Source organism: Schistocerca piceifrons, chromosome 3, assembly GCF_021461385.2.
Source record: "Schistocerca piceifrons isolate TAMUIC-IGC-003096 chromosome 3, iqSchPice1.1, whole genome shotgun sequence".
Classification (NCBI taxonomy): domain Eukaryota; kingdom Metazoa; phylum Arthropoda; class Insecta; order Orthoptera; family Acrididae; genus Schistocerca; species Schistocerca piceifrons.
In genome coordinates, this window is record NC_060140.1 from 336487069 (window position 1) to 336507256 (window position 20188).

General features: G+C 38.9%; 1 protein-coding gene across 1 annotated transcript in view; it reads left to right on the forward strand.

Moving 5' to 3' along the window:
- The window catches only part of LOC124790112 (serine/threonine-protein kinase PLK4), a 227624-nt gene that overhangs the window by 114189 nt on the left and 93247 nt on the right, over window positions 1-20188 (forward strand). Inside the window, exon 6 of the mRNA XM_047257686.1 lies at window positions 6623-6766. Within this exon, the coding sequence (XP_047113642.1) occupies window positions 6623-6766 (144 nt within the window). The remainder of the gene's footprint in view (window positions 1-6622; window positions 6767-20188) is intronic.

The window sequence follows — 20188 nt, forward strand, 5'->3', positions numbered from 1 at the left end:
ACACTTGGATCTATACTCGATGTTAACAAATTTCTCTTCTTCAGAAACGATTTCCTTGCCATTACCAGTCTACATTTTATATCCTCTCTACTTCGACCATCATCAGTTATTTTACTCCCTAAATAGCAAAACTCCTTTACTGCTTTAAGTGTCTCATTTCCTAATCTAATTCCCTCAGCATCACCCGATTTAATTTGACTACATTCCATTATCCTCGTTTTGCTTTTGTTGATATTCATCTTATATCCTCCTTTCAAGACACTGTCCATTCTGTTCAACTGCTCTTCCAAGTCCTTTGCTGTCTCTGACAGAATTACAATGTCATCGGCGAACCTCAAAGTTTTTACTTCTTCTCCATGAATTTTAATACCTACTCCAAATTTTTCTTTTGTTTCCTTTACTGCTTGCTCAATATACAGATTGAATAACATCGGGGAGAGGCTACAACCCAGTCTCACTCCTTTCCCAACCACTGCTTCCCTTTCATGCCCCTCGACTCTTATAACTGCCATCTGATTTCTGTACAAATTGTAAATAGCCTTTCGCTCCCTGTATTTTACCCCTGCCACCTTTAGAATTTGAAAGAGTGTGTTCCAGTCAACATTGTCAAAAGCTTTCTCTAAGTCTACAAATGCTAGAAACATAGGTTTGCCTTTTCTTAATCTTTCTTCTAAGATAAGTCGTAAGGTTAGTATTGCCTCACGTGTTACAACATTTCTACGGAATCCAAACTGATCTTCCCCGAGGTCCGCTTCTACCAGTTTTTCCATTCGTCTATAAAGAATTCGCGTTAGTATTTTGCAGCTGTGACTTATTAAACTGATAGTTCGGTAATTTTCACATCTGTCAACACCTGCTTTCTTTGGGATTGGAATTATTATATTCTTCTTGAAGTCTGAGGGTATTTCGCCTGTCTCATACATCTTGCTCACCAGATGGTAGAGTTTTGTCATGACTGGCTCTCCCAAGGCCATCAGTAGTTCTAATGGAATGTTGTCTACTCCCGGGGCCTTGTTTCGACTCAGGTCTTTCAGTGCTCTGTCAGTCTCTTCACGCAGTATCATATCTCCCATTTTGTCTTCATCTACATCCTCTTCCATTTCCATAATATTGTCCTCAAGTACATTGCCCTTGTATAAGCCCTCTATATACTCCTTCCACCTTTCTGCCTTCCCTTCTTTGCTTTGAACTGGGTTGCCATCTGAGCTTTTGATATTCATACAAGTGGTTCTCTTCTCTCCAAAGGTCTCTTTAATTTTCCTGTAGGCAGTATCTATCTTACCCCTAGTGAGACAAGCCTCTACGTCCTTACATTTGTCCTCTAGCCATCCCGGCTTAGCCATTTTGCACTTCCTGTCGATCTCATTTTTGAGACGTTTGTATTCCTTTTTGCCTGCTTCATTTACTGCATTTTTATATTTTCTCCTTTCATCAATTAAATTCAATATTTCTTCTGTTACCCAAGGATTTCTATTAGCCCTCGCCTTTTTACCTACTTGATCGTCTGCTGCCTTCACTACTTCATCTCTCAGAGCTACCCATTCTTCTTCTACTGTATTTCTTTCCCCCATTCCTGTCAGTTGTTCCCTTATGCTCTCTTATGGCACAGATTTCGAACAGCTGCTCACCATGACATGCAGTAATCTGAAGGGTCTGGGACATAACTCCATTTCTTGCATTATAGCCACTCTCCCTTTTGTCTTACAGTTTCTACAGTAGCACAATATGCTGATGTAGTCATCAAGATGAATATGTTGTATTTCAGCAATTTCCACATGACCTTGTAATGTGTACAACACAACATATACACTGATGTTCCATTGATTCCCTCCCTCCCCCCCCCCCCCCCCAAACTACCCAACTACCCAAGTTGAGTGCCCTCGTCAACCCAAACTTCAAGACACTTGGGGAAAATATAAGATCACTGCATGTATAGGACTTCCCCATTACGTCCAACACTACGGTGCTGTTCCAATGTCAGAGAGCCCTGGAAACAGTGACAGTTTAGGGGGAAAATAAGCTGAAGATATGAGCTGAAGTTTGTGTTGGGTATGGCGCTTGGGTAGTCCGTGCAGCAATGTTGAACTAGTGCTGTGGTGGTGTAATGGTCAACATTTCTGCCTAGTAAGCAAGGAGACCTGAGTTTGAGTCCCATGAAAGCACAGATTTTAATTCATTTCTTCAGCTTCCATCATTATTGTAATAAAATTAAAACATTATTGGAAGTTTTGGAATTCAGTGACCAATATCCTGACCTACATGAAAAATAGAGGGGATTCACACCACTGGAATAGTTTGTTAACTTGACAATAATTATGCTAGTCCATAGGCACCGAATCATAAGTTCAGTCTACCAACCAGTCCCCACACTCCCCTCCCTCACTCCTGCTCCCAGGACGTAGTCAGCTTGGCAGAACAGTAAGCATAGTCCACTTCGTTATTTGGGAGGGTCCAGAAATATAGTGTCGTCATCAATGGATATAGTGACTAGGTAAGAAGTAAGAAAATGATGTCGACTGACTTGGAGAATAAGAACAGACTAATGGTCGCTTGAGAATAAATGAGGCAGCCATCTGTTCTTGTGTGATGGGTCAGCCGGAGATGCTATGTGGCAGCAAATAAACCTCACCTCTTTGAGTACGTCCATTTTAAGACTAGTATTAGTGCCCATGGGACAGTTGTAATAGCAATGATCGTTAAAAGAACAAAGATCATCTGAAAAGTGAAGGAATATATATACATATTTAGCAAAAAACAAAGATGATGTGACTTACCAAACGAAAGTGCTGGCATGTCGATATACACACAAACAAACACAAATATACACCCAAAATTCAAGCTTTCGCAACCAGCGCTTGCTTCGTCAGGAAAGAGGGAAGGAGAGGGAAAGACGAAAGGATGTGGGTTTTAAGGGAGAGAGTAAGGAGTCATTCCAATCCCGGGAGCGGAAAGACTTACCTTAGGGGGAAAAAGCACAGGTATACACTCGCACAGACACACATATCCATCCGCACATACACAGACACAAGCAGACATTTTCATGTCTGCTTGTGTGTGTGTGTGTGTGTGTGTGTGTGTGTGTGTGTGTGTGTGTGTATATATATACCTGTCCTTTTTCCCCCTAAGGTAAGGCATGGCCATGTAGGAGTCATCCCTCTAACGTATGAAAGTGACTTATGCAATCAGTTATAAGGGTACTTAAAGGTTAATATGGGATCCAAGCTATGGTAACACTTAGAATTTTTCACGTATATAATAGATGTTACTAATAGATATTACCATGGATGAAAGAAACAAATTACTAATGGAAAAACCCAAGAACTGACTGAGAGTTGAACTCTGGACCTATGGATGTGTAGTGTGACACTTAGCCACTGAGCTACACTTTGACTATACTTTGTAGAGCTATACTCGTTTTATGTATAGCATTCTGTGTGAGCAAGTAGCCAAACTGCTGAACTGAGACCAACTGCAAACTTGACCATCCAGGTACCGAACGTGCTGCTCACTACAATACAAATGACTTAACAGCTGCTTCAACTTGTAGTCCATTTGGATACTCCTTTCCAGCACAAGTTTCTCTCAGCTACACAGGTGGAAATTCTCTCTCCAGTATATCTTTCACTCTCATAATCCCCCTGGCCTAAATCTCCCCTAACCTGTTTCCCACTTCATTTCCTTCGTCTCATCTCTCTATGTCTTTCCACCCCCTTCTAAATCATATACTGCCTTCTCCCACCACTCTTCCCCCCCCCCCCCCCCTCCCGCAGAACACCCCTGTTTTCTACTTTTCCACCCCTCTCCCTCTCTCTCCCACTTCCCCATCTCCCTCTTAATCTCCATCTTCCTCATCCTTCCTCCCGGCCCCCATTTCTATATCTCTTGTGTTCTCTACCTTGTGAACTCCTTCTGTCTTTTTGTGCAGCCACTGAATCTTCTGTTGGAAGACCTCCCTTGCTCCATCCCAGTACTGCGTCTTTGCTGTGTGCATCCTTCCCTATCTCCTTCTCACCAGGCAAATGGTCTCAATAATTAATAATAATAATAGAATATCTGGAAAACTGATTAAAATGGCAGTTTCTTAGGAAAGGCAACCATTTTACAGTAAACAAAATATTCAGTAGAGTGGTGGTGGTGAGTACATCTGCAATAATATGGCCCTCCTGCATGTGAAAATAGCGCAATGACTATGTTTATTGTATATATTGTATTGTATGTATTGTTGCTTCATGATTGAAACAGCTATTCCACCTGGGATCACACTTTACTGTTATCCAAAGAGTTTAGCTATATCTTAGTAGGTTCTTTTTCTCAGTCTTGCAATTGAACTGTGGGCTCAGAATACTTTTATACATTAATGATGATGTCCAAAATTATGAATTACAATTCTACGTGTTAGTGGGACCATTGATATTGTTACCACAGTAACCAAAGATTCTACAACATGTCTTTCTCACAATTTTTGCACTACTTTCTGTTTTCGGATGCACCAGTCTGATATTTCTGTATGTAATTAATAATCTCTTTTCACTTTAAATCGCTGTTAATTCTTACTAAGTCTTATACTTTTACAGTTTTGAACATTAATGGATCTTTTCCGTTCACACCTGTAGTCATTAACTGACTGAGAAATTTTCATTGTGATATATGATTCTCACAGTTATAGTTTGTCTTGCATTTTATGTAGGTATTGGTAACTGACATTTCTCAGTTTTAATTAATTGCTTGTATTGTAATTAATAAGGATAATGCAATGTTAATAGATACTATATATGCTATCTAATTTCATAAAAGAAGACACCTACAATGCAAATACTTTTCTTCATTAATGAATTCTTAGTTTTATTTCTCAGATATTAAAGTACAGGCCACATATTGCAAAATTTAAAATCAACAATATTAGGGAAAGGATAGATTGCTATTCACCGTAAAAATGACATGTTGAGTTGCAGACAGGCACAACGAAGAAGTTCTTCAGAAAAGAAAACACACACACATTCACACAAGCAAGCACACATCACACGCACACACACATGACCGCCACCTCTGGCAACTCGGACCACAATGCAATTGTTTCGTTGTGTGGCAATCTGGAGTGGGGCATGGATGGGGGAGGGTTAGCAGAGTATGAGAGGAGGAGAGAAAAGCACCACCTGGCAGTGTGTGCAAGGACTAGGTGGAGGCATGAGGAGACTACCAGGTGCAGCATCAGGAGGCTGTGCAGTGGGGAGTGGGGGAGAAAAGAAGCAGGGAAGGGGAAAGATTTGCTGGTGCATTGGCAGAGGGTGGCACACGGTGAGGATGAGGGGACGTGAATAGGAAAGAGGTGAGAGTGTTGGTGCAGGGTATGGGGACAGTTGGGTTACCATAGGTTGAGTCCAGGATAATTTTGGAAGTGGATAATGTGTTGTAAGGATAATTTCCATCTTTGCAGTTCAGATAAGCTGGTGTTGAAGCTCGGGCCTGAATGCAGCTGTCACATTGAGTGGCATTCTGGAGTGGGACAAGGAAGGGGGAGGGATAGGAGGGTATGGGTGGGGAGAGAGAAGAGCACTGTCTGTGATGCTCACCTGTGCAGCTCTTCTTTCTCCCCCTCAATTACCCTGCTATCCCTCCCCCTACGCTGCTCCACTTCATATTGTCACTCAATGTGGCCATCGCATACTGATCGGAGCTGCGAGAGATGGCGGTCATGTGTGCATGATGTGTACTTGCTTGTGTGAATGTGTGTGTTTCTTCTTTTTTGAAGAAGGGTTTGGCCAAAAGATGAATGTGTAACAGTCTTTTTATTGTGCCTGTTTGCAACTGAACGTGTCATCTTTATGGTGATTAGCAATCTGTCCTTTCCCTTATATTGTTGATATTCCAGCCTGGAGTTCCATTGCTTTAAAATTTAAAATCAGTTTGTTATGCTGATGTGAATTCTTTTGTGGCCACCCAACTGAACTGATACAAGTCTCCGCAGGAACTGACACATCTCTTTACAACACAAAAAATATTCATTTACTTGAATTTTTGTAATAATAAGCGATGAACTCTGGACACAGATGGAAGCATCTTCCTGCAATACATGGCTGACCAATTGGCTGCAAGTTGTCCCAGCATCTGTATGTCACGAGAAAGTGCCAGAAGACCCGTCATTGATGTCAAGACTCCATGTGATACACAAAACAATCATAAAGGACATTTACATTTTGTAGCATTTACAAAATGTAGTTAATGTAATAAATTGTCAATAATTTATTGAACCAAATGCATTAAACTACTGTACCATGTATCATGGGAGCAGTGAAATTCATAGTGAACCAACTTCCAAGTTGAAACACTACAGTACCAGAGCAGTAGAAGTAATTAGTCTTACTGCTGGTGCTCTAGTTTTTTATTATCATTATACAAAAGGTTTTGGGGTAAACAAATAATCAAATAATAACCTATGTCTTTTAATTCATGAAAGATTTCATTGCAAATGAAAGAATGAATTAATGTCATGAAGCAGAAGGGAAACGTGCATTATTTAGGTCAATGAATATAGTAATTCCGCCAAATTTATGTCATTGCAAGTAGTTGTAAATGGATACTTGTTGCTACCACTAAGTGATCATAATTTGTCATTTGTTCCCAGGTTGCAACACGTAGCTCACATGGGATGGAAGCTGATGTTTGGGGAGTTGGTTGCATGCTTTATACTCTCTTAGTTGGTAAACCACCATTTGATACAGCTGCTGTGAAAAGTACACTAACAAGAGTGGTGATGTCCAACTATGAGGTATTAATTTCCTTTTGTTTATTTATTCATTCCTTTTTCTTAATTACTTTAATTAATTTCTTGTTCTAGTCTTGAAACTGTTTCCAAGAAACCCAAAGTTTTTCTTCCCTCTACCCCCATTCATACTTATAAAGCTTTGATTGTGCATACATCACACAGTCTAAGTTCATTATTTCTGCCTGATTGTATTTGCAGAGTAACTCTGCTGTGGTTTGGACTCAACTCTGACACAGGTAAGTCATGGCCATTAATATGCTAGAAGTAATTATGACTTCCAGTATGCACATATTTGCAGATTTTAAATTCTCTTAGCAACACTGAAGATAATCAGTTATCTCGGAACTTGTACAATCCAAATAAAATACATAAACAAAAAGTGACTGCTTGCTGATTTACTTCATTAGCAACAAACAATATGAGTGCCAGTTGTAAATGAGTGACTTGACTGTACAGAAACATTGTTCCATCAGGATGCACAGAACTAATAAGTGCCTAGGACTAAAGGATTGAAAAGAGTCATAAAAAAAAGCATAGAATCAATAACTTTATGTCCAAATCAATATGCAACAACATTGGTAAAACTAGAGTATTGTCTCTGCCACCCAGCTGAATCAATGTCCTTGCTGAAGGAGATGTTGTAAAGATTAAAGAGATTTTCATGTCAGCTGTTGAGCAACTCAGGTCATCTGCTCTAATTACAACACAACTCTGCTGTATGGTTTTATTTTGTCATCCAGTAGGATAAAGTATTCCACTTGTGTTTTGTAATACATAAAAAACAAACCCACTGTTTCATGAGTTGCAGTGAGAAACAATAGATCCTCTCTTTGGTAGGCAGATTAGGGAACTTGAAAGGGAAATGAATAGCTTGATGTTACAATAGTAGGAATTAATAAAATGCAGTGGCTGGAAAAATGGTATTTCTGGTTCTGCAAGTACAGGTTATCAACACAAAATGAAATTGTGATAACTCATAGTAGGACTAATAATGCCAAAAAAAAGGAATTTGGGTAAACCACGTTGGATGGCATAATGAGGGCATTGGGATATGTTTATGCTGCAGCCTCACTGCTCACTGCTGGTACACTGCATTTCCTTACCTGATGGGACTAGTGTTAAATTCATGCTGCATCTTCACTGTTGGCATATTGCTGGTCTTGTAGGCACCTTCCTTTCACTACCAATCTTGTTTCTGGCCAGGAATCTTAATTCACTAATTGAGTGGATTACTTGCAGTGTATGAAGCAAAAACAACATTCCCTGCGTCATATGATGAGGATAATAGTGGTTTGTTTACACCAAGTCATTATTGACAAGGAGAAAGGAAGAGTTGTAAGGATGCATCCTTTCAATGCATATCATCCACACTGCAGATACATTCAAGAGTTCTAACAGCTCAAAAATTATCCATAGCACTTTTTCGAACAGTTAACAAATCTCCAAAAAAAATTTCCAGTTCATTTTAAATATTGATCCAGAACAGTTGAAGAGATAAATCTTTGTTCCAATGTTATTAATTTAATTTCAGTGGAAGAGCGATTCACAGGTCTACTGACTCTGTGGTAATATTTCGTGAATTTTAATCCATCTCTATCACAATGCGTTTTCCGTATTTTAAAGACTGTAAGACACACTTTTTTCTTCGAAAAGTTGCCTCCAAAATTCAGGTGTGTCTTATACTCGAAATTAATATAAAAATATCCAGTGTTTGATTTAAAATTCCCCTCAGTCTTCAAAATGGCCATATATTTGATGCCGCAGGAAACCTATTGCTATGTGGCCACAGTGGATTCAGCTGGCAGCAGCAGCACACCGATGTGTCGAACGTGAGTTGTGGGGATTCAAAAGCTTGCTAACACTGTCTCCCTCCTGCCCTTCTGTCACAAACCCTGAACACTGTATCCTGTGAGGCATCATTGCAGTCTGTGGTGCCAATAAATGGGAAATAAAAGTAATTTGTGTTACCAGTGGCAGTGCAATATTCTTGTTAGTAGCTAGTTTCATAACGGAAAAAAATAAAAGATATTCATATGATGTGAGCTATAAATAGAAAGTAATAACATATGCAGAAGAACAGGGAAATGCAGAAGCTGAGCGGCATTTTGGTCCTCCACCAACAGAAAAAATAATCATTTGTGATTGATGGGCTAGTAAAGAGGAAATGAAAAAAATGAGGAAAATTAACTGTACAAAAAGAAAACTGAATGCAAAATGACCAAAACTAGAATGGCATATTGAAGTGGATTCAAGGACACCATCAAAATGACAATGGAATTAATACAGAAATGATTCAAATACACACTCATAAGCTAGCACTACAGAGGAACTTGACAGACTTAAGGGTAGAGTTAGTTGGTTGTTGGTTGGTTATGAAACGTTATGGGCTTAGCATGTGAAACAAAACCAATTCCCCCCTCCCAAATAATTTCGGGCATGTAGCTGGATCCTGTCAACATTCTTCCACGATATTTCGACCCAGAGACATCCAGCCATCTTCAGGTGAGTAGATAACTACTGAAGAGCCCAGGTGCATTCACAATATTTATGCCGAATCTTGCACATGCGAAATGTGCTGGCACTTTACAGCACATGCGTCAGGTGATAACATGCATCGGACAGCCGAGTTGTGTGTGGTGCCTCTCGTTGAGTATCGAAAGACCCTGTCAATTCTGCTGTGACTGGACAATTTTAATTATAAGATTCGAATTTTTGTCCAGTTAAAAGCCATTGTCACTTTATAAGATTATTGGCAAGACATTTTTCCACCTGTTCTTTGATAACTGCATCCCAAAAACTAGAAACTGGAGCTAAATTTTTGTCCTATTGTTTCCCATTGACTCTCCCATGAGAAATGGAAATAGCGAGCATTTACAAAATTCCTCGTGAGCGTGGTGCCACAGGTATACGCCAGACGACACGAACTGTCCAGTAACGTTGTACAGAACATGAAAGATACATCTGTCTTCACCCGTCATTAAAATCAGCAGTAGCAGAATGCTGTATTTCCATGGGACACTCAATGGAATACAATTGAACAAAAATTTTAGCACCAGTTTCTGGGATTCAGTAAATGAAGAATCGATGGAAAGATGTCTCGCCGATAATCTTATAAATTGTGACAACGGCTTTCAACTGGATAAAAATTGGAATCCTGTAACTAAAATTATCCAGTGACAGCAGAATGAGGCCAGCATACACAAATCAACTGTCACACACATGTCACCACCTGACGCATGCGCCATAAGACACCAGTGCATTTCTCGTATGCGGGACTTGGCATAAATACCATGAATGCATCTGGGTTCTTCAGTAATTGTTCAGTCGCCTGAAGATGGCTGGAAGTCTCTGGGCCAAAATATTGTGGCAGAATGTCGATGGTACCTGGATGCACACCTGAAAATTATTAGGAAAAGAAATACGCCAGGAAAATTTCAGGAGTTACAAAACCAAAATACCACAGAAAATGCAACAAGAGTATGAAGAGAAAAATTATGTTATTCAGAATTAAAAGAAAATCAGTGTGTAACTAAGCCAAATAGCAAATATGGATGAAACTCGTCTCACATTTGATGTGCTGAGTGACTGAATAGTTCCCACGAAAGGTACTAAAACTGTAACTATAAAAACAAGTAGACATGAAATAAGGCAGTCTACTGTTGTCCTTTCATGTTGTGCTGACAGTACTAAATTTAATCCAATGATCATTTTCAAGTGCAAAACAGTGCCAAAACCTTCTGAAATACCACCAGACAGTTGTTTATGTACATGACAAGGGTTGGGTCGATGAGACTTATATGAAATTATGGATTAACAGAGTGTGGCAGAGAAGGAAAGGTGCTTTATTGAAGAGTTCTCTTCTTGTGCTAGATCAGTTTAGTAGTCATCTGAAAAAAATTTCGAAAGAGAAATTGAGACAGGGAAATACAGAGTTTGCTGTTATTCTGGGAGGACTTACTTCACAGCTGCAGTGTCTTAATGTCTCAATAAATAAACCATTTAAAATGTAAGTGAGAGAGGAATGGAACAAATGGATGAAACCCAACATGAATTCACGCCGAAGGGAGCTTTAAAACGATATAGAATTAAACAAGTGTGTTTGTGTATAAAACAGTCTTGGTCTACAGTGAGAGAAGACATTAATGTTAAATCTTTCAAGAAGTGCGGCATAAGTAACACTTCTGATGGCACTGAAGACCATCTTGTATATGGAGAGGACAATGATGAGGAGGAGGAAGGAGAAAGACAATAAGAGTAAAGTTCAGACGTCAATTTTCAGGGATTGTAGAAGTCAGTTTGGTTTTATAAAGTAAGATTCTTTCTTAGTCTGGCTTTGCAGTCTAATATAATAAATGGTAAAATTGCAGTTTTTTTTTTTTAAATTGCTTAAAAAATTAAGGTATGTCTTATAGTTTGTAAAATACAGTAGCTTTCCGCTCTTATTAACTCATGCACAGTGTTTTGTCAGTAACCTCTGTCTTGCATATTACTCATCTTCCACCGTTGAACTTCCACGTTTTCAAATATTGTCTGGTGCAGTCCCCAACAATCATTCTTTCCTTCTCATCCTGTCCAGTAAGTCTCCGCTGACCTGAGGTTCTGCACAATTTTTCCAAACTCTCCCCATTTCCTACACTTTATCAGTCCTTTTCCTTCACCCCTATTCCTTCCCCTTCAATCCTTCTGCCAGAAGAGGGGGCCACTGGTTCTGAAAGCTTGCAGATTTCAGTATATTTACATGTGTGTTCTCCTGATGCCGCTTGGTGGGTAGATTTTTTATCTATCAAATTACAAATTATATCTTCATGTACTGCTCTGCCACTCATAGATTTCAGAGCTGATATTCTGTCAAAGAAAAGAAAATGACAAATCAGGTGAAAGAGAGGAACCGATTTCCAATAAAATATATTATCTATCATGAAGCAGTTGAGATGATATGATCTGTGTGTGTCTGGTCCCAGATAGCTTTGTCTGTTAACAGCTGAAATAAGTACCTGTTAAATATCATCACTTGTAGTTCTCGCTCTTGAAATTATCTCATAGGATCACAATGATGCATATGGTGGTTTTATAGGTAGGAAACTGGAAAAATGCAATCAGTCTACTGAGGAGAGGATCCAAACAGGAGTATCAGCATACACTGAATGTATACAAAGAAAGGCGGCACCATTGGCGACAAGTTTGATCCACAAGTGTGTGTCATGGAAATTCAGAAAAACTTGAGGTGGCAAATGCTTAAAAATAAACACAAACTCTCTCTCAAAAGTCTACTTACAAAGTTTCAAGTACCAGCATTAAGTGATGAATTGTGGAATATCGTGCAAACCACTATGTATTGCAGTTGCCGTGATCCCAAAGACTAGGTTAATCTAATTGCAACATGCACAGAGGTGTTTAACAAGTCATTTTTCCTATGCTCTATATGTTTATGGAATGGGAAGAAATTTCGATTTGTGATACTGTTGGAAACACTCTCTGTCATGTACCGGGCGGGCACAAAGTCTTGCCTTGATTATAAAAATTTATAATAGAATAATCGTTTGACGTAATAAGTTACATAGGTTAGTGTTACTAGTTATTGCGACTAATAGATGGCGCGCTAGTGCTCCACAACACCGACATGGTCTGTTAGGTCATGTTAGTTGCTGGCGAAATGGCATCGAAGCAGGAGAAAGCGCAATGTGTGCTTTGGTTTCACGAAACAAAATCGCCCATCAGTATTCAGCATAAATTTTGGGCTTCTTCTGGATTAAGCCCTCCTGACGTAAAATCAATAAAGCAATGATATGCAAAGTTTAACGAAGCAGGCAGCGTTGATGATCATCCTCAAAGTGACAGGCCTTGCTTGAGTGATGCAACTGTTGATCGTGTTCGGCAATCATTTCAACAGAGTCCCTCTATATCAACTCATCAAGCATCATGTGAAATTCAAATACCGCAAGCAAGTGTGGTGAGGATTCTTCATGAAAGGCTTAGGTTGCATGCTTACAAAGTGCAAATTGTCCAGGCCTTGCAACCGAAATGATTTGCTGTCATGTGCTGAATTTGCAACTGAGATTCTCAACAGGATTGATGGCGCTAATGATTACTTAAATCACGTAAGCTTTACCAGTGAATCCGCCTTTCATGTCAGTGGAATGGTAAATAGGCATAACAACTGTATATGGCGTTCAGAGTCTCCATTCAGAGTCTCCACATGTGGAAAAATTCATTACCATATTTAGTCGAATCTAAGCCACACCTGAAAAATGAGACTCGAAAGCAAGGAAAAAAAAATTTTCCCGAATCTGAGCCACACCTGAAATTTGAGACGCGAAATTCAAGGGGAGAGAAAAGTTTAGGCCGCACCTCCAAATCGAAACAAAGTTGGTCTATTGTAATATGAGACACAATTTAGGTCGAATGAATGATGATACAGCTACAGTAGTTTGGTTCGAGTCGTAAGCTTAGCAGTTAAGCTTTGCCAGGCAGCCATTGCTATGCATCAGGCGCTCCGTCCGTATTTATACGGATACCCTTCCTTTTTCACGTGCTTCGTCTGGTTTGAATCGATTGCTTATTTTTCTTTGATCTGATAAGTGCCGTTCTCTTTGTTATAGGTGTTTACGTCACTCTAAGCTGAAAATGCTTTACTGTACTGTGTCATGCATTGTTCGTCGCATTCTGATAATGAGTGTTTACGACTTGGCGCCGCTCGCGGCATGTCTTGCTTTTATGCGCGCTGCTGCCGTTTATAATTAAAAAAGAAAAAGAAAAAGAAAAGAGAGGAATCGTCTCATTGGCAAAACAATGGCAAGAGACTGCTATTTGTTGTTACACTGCTGCTTTCTTTGATAATGATCAACAAGAACCAAATAATCGACTGCGTATGGTAGATGATGTTCTGAACGAGAGTTAAGCGAAAATTTTTTCCGTTTGAAAATCTTTGCAGATGCCTCATTAGTACATTACATTCTGCACAGAAATTAGAGTAATCTTAGATTTATAAATCTAGTCAATTGCCATGCTTCATATCTGACTGTATCACTATTAGGCATAAAAATAATACAAATATAAACGTGACATGATATGTATATTCTTCCGCATTTGCTGTTGTCTCACTCTAGTTTCGTAATTTATTAGGCAGACAGGATTTAAATGAGATAGCAGCAAACACGAAAGAATACATGGTAAAATGTTTATATTCGCAAGAGAATACTGCATGTGATTCACAATTCATAAAAGTTCCTATTAACAACCACCTCTTCTCACAGGTAGGAAAAAATTCAGAACCTAGAGTTGGCCATATTGACAAACCAAGACCATCTACAAGATGTATTGTAGGTGGTCTTGTGACAAACATCCCAAACAGTCTTGCCAGTCGGATTTTCGTAGTACATTGAGATGCTGCTACATTAGAAGATGAACAATACAGAATTTGTATTTACTTCGTTGGATAATGTATGAGAATGCAGTGGTCGAAACTCGGGGCGGAGAAAAAAGCTCATCTTCCATCTTTTTTTTTAAAAAAAATTTATTTACTGACACAGAGGTTTTGGTGCCAGTATTTATCTTTGGCCTGCAAAGCATGCCTGTGTAGTGCTACTTATATTCGATGGCAGAAGTTAGTTGTGGCGGCACCTACCATCATTTTTCAGAACTTCTGCTTACTTTGCACTTGATTCTAAGCCACAGGCGGTTTTTTGGATTAAAAAACTGGAAAAAAAGTGCGGCTTAGATTCGAGTAAATACGATACCTCTTACATTTACTTAGACGTTTTGCAATACTTCATTGCCCCACAGTTAAAATAATATCAGCCATGGATAATTTTCCAGCGAGATTGAGCACCCCCTCCCTCCGGACTTTGATAGTATGTGATTTCCTGGATGAAATATTTCTGGATTGGTGGATTGGAAGGAAAGGTCCAACTCCCTGGCCATCCCGCTCTCCAGAAATTACGCCCCTTGACTTTTTTTTTCTGGGGCTATATCAAGGACAGAGTCTTCGTCACACCAGTTGCTGACATCAACAAAATGAAGGATAGGTACAAGCTGCTGTGGGTACTGTGACAGAGCACATTACAAAATACCTGGCGGGAACTGGAATACCGCCTCGACATTCTCCGAGCCTCCAAGGGAGCACACATTGAGGTTTACTAACGTAAGTGGTCTTAAAGGGGAGGGGGGCAAAAAAAAAAAAAAAAACAACTAGTAACACTAACCTATGTAACGGCATCAAATGTAAATTATTACTTCTAACAGTTATTCTGTAATAAATTGGTTATAATCAGGGCAAGACTTTGTGCTCACCCTGTACTTCTCAGTGGTTTGAAGAGTATGAAAGTAGATGGAGATATAGAAGTAGACATAAGGTGAAGGTCTATAAACAATGGCACTGCTAAGTAATCTTGAAACATCCAACCACAGCTCACATTTCAGGACTGACAGCAGTAGTTGCTGCTCCAAACACAAATCATCTTGATATCCTCACTAGTGAGGATTGTAGCAAGCAGCACAGTGCTCGGCAGTGGTGCAAGTTGAATGCGCCAGTAAGGTTCAGTGGGTTTGACTGATCAGTGCCAGGCCATGCTGGTGAGCAGGGAGGTTGCAGCATAAAAGCACTCTTATTGTAGTCAAAATAGACACAAAGCTAATACCCAACACAGCAGTGCAAGGTTGTTGATGTTTCAAAGGAAGTTGACTGGATCAAGGGAAAGGAATGCAATAGAAGATGAATTGGTAACTGTGACAGGTGACTTAGTGAAGATGGCAGTGGATAAAGTAGTCAAAAGACAAGACGTGGTAGAAATCCACATATAACACATGAGAGACTGAATTTAATAGACAAAGTATATAAAAATGCAGCAAGTGAACTAGGTGAAAGGAATTTGCTAATGTCTAAAAATGAGACAGCCAGAAAATGAAAAATGATAAAACAGAAATGGCAAGAAAATAAATTCAAAGCTTTAAAATGTGTCTGGCTATGGGGAATATAGATAGCTGTATCAAGGAAAATCAAAGAAGCCTTTGAAGAAAAGAGAAGGAACTGTGTGAATATCATGAGCTCATATGACAAGCCAGTACTAAGCAGAGAAGGAAAACCTTGATACGTAGAATGCATAAACAGAAGGCTATACAAAGGAAACAAATGTGAAGACAGTATTATGGAAAGGAAAGTGGAAGTAAATCAAGATGAGAAGGGAGAGATAATACCTCATCAGGAATCTGACAGTGTACTGGAAGTCCTAAGTCAAAACAAGGCAACTGGAAAAGATGGCATTCCCTCAGAACTACTGAAATCAACAGGAGCAGCAACTCTGACAAAACTATTCCACCTGGAATGCAAGCTCTATGAGACAATCGAAATAATCATAGACTTCAAGAGGATTGTAATAATTCCAGTACCAAAGAAAGCAGGTGCAGATCAAGACTATATTATATTCAATTCAGTTTTTGTTCCATTGACCCAAAAATGAAACAATTCTCTTGGGTGTGGAACAAGTCATAAAATAAAACATAAAACATTTGAATATAATATCCACTATCCAGATCATTTGTCAGGGGATTGTCAAAATAGGTGGATACATTACAGTAAACTGGAATTCATAATATTTACAGAATTAATTCACTGTCAGAATGAAACGTAGTTACACACTTTTAATAAATTTGTCATACACAAAATACCTCATCTTGACTGTTGTGACCAAGTGGTATTTTGACTGTGACCCAGTGCTGTCAAAACTGAAATGTAACAGACATTTTTACTTAAGCTGGTCTATAGAGTAGACGGAGTTGCCTGTCAAAAGGTCTTTCAAACTCTGTTTAAACTGTGCTTTATCTGAAACTGAGTTTTTAGTGGTTGCTGGCAATTTATTGAAAATGTGTGTTCCAGAATGTTGGACCCCTTTTTGGACCAAGGTAAGTGATTTTAGGTCTTTATGAGATTGTTCTATTTCCTAGTTCGGATACTATGTATTGAGTCATTGGTTTGAAATAGAGATATATTAATTGCAAAAAATTTCATTAAGGAATAAATATACTGAGAAGCAGTGGTTATAATAAAAAGTTCCTTGAACAAGTTTCTACGTGGTACTCTGGAATTTACACCACAAATGAGCCTTATTACATGCATTTGCTCGCTAAAAACGTGTGCTCCGTTTGATGAGTTACCCCAGAATATGATACCATATGACATAATACAATGAAAGCAAGACCCCATGCTTGATCTAAATTAGCCCTCCTAACAGAAGAGTTTAAACGAGGCCAGTCGTGATGCCTCAGACCAGAGACAAGCCTGATGGTAGCTGTAGTATAGGGAGTAGCCTGTGGATGCAGGAGGGAAGATCAGTTTGGCTTCCTGAAGAGTATAGGAACACACAAGGCAACACTGATCCTACAACTTAGAAGATAGACTGAAGAAAGCCAAGATTTAAAAAGACTGAAGAAAGCCAAGATTTAAAAAAAAGGTTTTTGATCATGTTAAATGAAATACACTCTTTAAAATTCTGAAGTTAGCTGAGATAAAATGCAGGGAACAAAAGGTTGTTAACAACATGAACAGATACCAGACTGCACTTACTAGAGTTGAAGGGCATGAAAGTAAAGCAGTAATTAAGAAGGATAGTAGCCTATCCTCAAAGTGATTCAGTTTGTACATTGAGCAAACTGTGAGAAATTTGGATAGACGATTGAAGTTCAAGAAGAACTTTAAAGTTTTCTGATGACATTGTAATTCTGTCAGCGATGACAAAGGACTTAGAAGAGCAGAGATGGCAAAAGACTTAGATGATCAGTTAAACAGAACAGATAGTGTCATAATGAACACAAACAAAGATCATGAATCTAGTTAATTTAAAGGAGGTGATGCTGAGGGATTTAGAGTAGCAAATGAGAGATTGAAATTGGTAGATAGGTTTTGCTATTTGGGGACAAAAATTACTGGTAATGGCAAATGTGGGCAGGTTCTTGTTATGGACCACAGTTCAGTACATACAGATAAAATAGCAGTCAAGTAGACTGGTAATAACAACATATTTATTCAGGATACAGTTACAGTAAGAAATAACACTTATCAGACAGCTGTACTGTCTGTGTGGGTTTCAGGAAGACATGGCACTTAGCACATAACCACCTAGGGAATTACTAGAGGAGATTCCACCAGGCAGGTAAGTCCGTTGATGCATGATGGAGCCCAAAAAATGAGGAACACTCCATGTCCTACGTCTGTGAGTTGGTGTCTCTGGTATTACTCCGAATAAGGAACTGCAGAGTGGTTGGTGCAGTTGCCAAGCTTAACACCTGACATTGACTCCTCGGAGGCAGTGCAGTTGCTGTAAGTACTGGCGAGGCAGAGGTATACAGCATAGATTGTTTTTAGTTACATGACTTGCTGAGGCATTGAGTAATAGTTTGGTAATGGAGGGAAATTTGGGGACAGTAAAAATTGTAGAGAGAGACAAGGACTTGACTACAGTAGGCAGGTTTGAGTGGATGTAGACTACAGTTGCTGTGCAGAGGTTAAGAGAAGTTTGCAAAAGATAGGTGAGTGTGGAGAGCATCAGACCTCTCTGAACTGAAGTGAAGACCACAACAACAGCAGCCACAGGGGTAACAGCTTGCTTCTTTACTTTTTATAATCGTGCTGTAACTTCAGTGCAGAAGGTGCATACATCAGTTTTGAAGGTATATTATGTAAGGCAATATAAATTTGGGTGTCATCACATGGCTTGTGATGGTATTTTATTTGCTTAAATTAAAAATACAGTACAACACTGCACCAGCAAGTTTCTAGGATATATTTCTAATGTTTTGTAGTTGTGGACGCTGTACAATTTAGTAACAGAAGAAGCTTTTGTTCATATGATTTACACTATTTACCAGTCTTTATGTGATACTGTCACAGTGACTTGGCTTTACTCAATCGATTACTCATAAAGCACATTTGTAATGCAATTAGATAGTGTCCTCTCCACTGTCAACAATAGAAGCAGTCCCTGTGGTAATAATGATTTGTTTTTCTTGTTTCTGTGAATGACTTCCCTAAAATTACTTGATATGGCTCTTGGCAAAACGTGTATTTTGATACATTATTTCTAATTTCATTAACTTATAATCACAGTAAAATCGAATAAAATCATTACTTTGTCTCCTTGTGCTTCTAAAAGCCAGTATCTATTTCATAATTTATGTTGATTTAATCTCTGACAATAACTTATAAATATGTCAAAAAATGCATCTACTGTAGTACTGCCATCAACTGGGATGAAATGTTTACTTGACACTGCTGCCTGACAAATTAAACTTTTATGACAGATCTTCATATAACGTTTTACAAGATAGACTGTATATTTATATGTTCATTGAATATAGCTGCTGATTAAAGGGTCTGGAGTTGTAATATGCAGGATAACATTCTATTTTCTCCCATGGAACACCTCCCATTTCTGTTGGACAGGACAGTCACTTGGCATACTACTTAACCTTTGGGCAGCTCTGGTCATACAGCATTTCGTGTAGTTTTGTTTCAATACAGTAATAATAATAATAATAATAATAATAATAATAACTGACTAGTAGTAAAAATAAGAAATACATTTTAGTACTGGAAAGGATAGCTCATCATAACAATGTCTGTATTAAAAACTAAAAGATTTCACTCCCACTTTTTATGTATTACACATCTATACTGTTGTTGTTGTTGTTGTTGTTGTTGTTGTGGTCTTCAGTCCTGAGACTGGTTTGATGCAGCTCTCCATGCTACTCTATCCTGTGCAAGCCTCTTCATCTCCCAGTACCTACTGCAACCTACATCCTTCTGAATCTGCGTAGTGTATTCATCCCTTGGTCTCCCTCTATGATTTTTACCCTCCACGCTGCCCTCCAATACTAAATTGGTGATCCCTTGATGCCTCAGAACATGTCCTACCAACCGATCCCTTCTTCTGGTCAAGTTGTGCCACAAACTTCTGTTCTCCCCAATCCTATTCAATACTTCATTAGTTATGTGATCTACCCATCTAATCTTCAGCATTCTTCTGTAGCACCACATTTCGAAAGCTTCTATTCTCTTCTTGTCCAAACTATTTATCGTCCATGTTTCACTTCCATACATAGCTACACTCCATACAAATACTTTCAGAAACGACTTCCTGACACTTAAATCTATACTCAATGTTAACAAATTTCTCTTCTTCAGAAACACTTTCCTTGCCATTGCCAGTCTACATTTTATATCCTCTCTACTTCGACTATCATCAGTTATTTTGCTCCCCAAATATCAAAACTCCTTTACTACTTTTAAGTGTCTCATTTCCTAATCTAATCCCCTCAGCATCACCTTACTTAATTCGACTACATTTCATTATCCTCGTTTTGCTTTTGTTGATGTTCATCTTATATCCTCCTTTCAAGACACTGTCCATTCCATTCAACTGCTCTTCCAAGTCC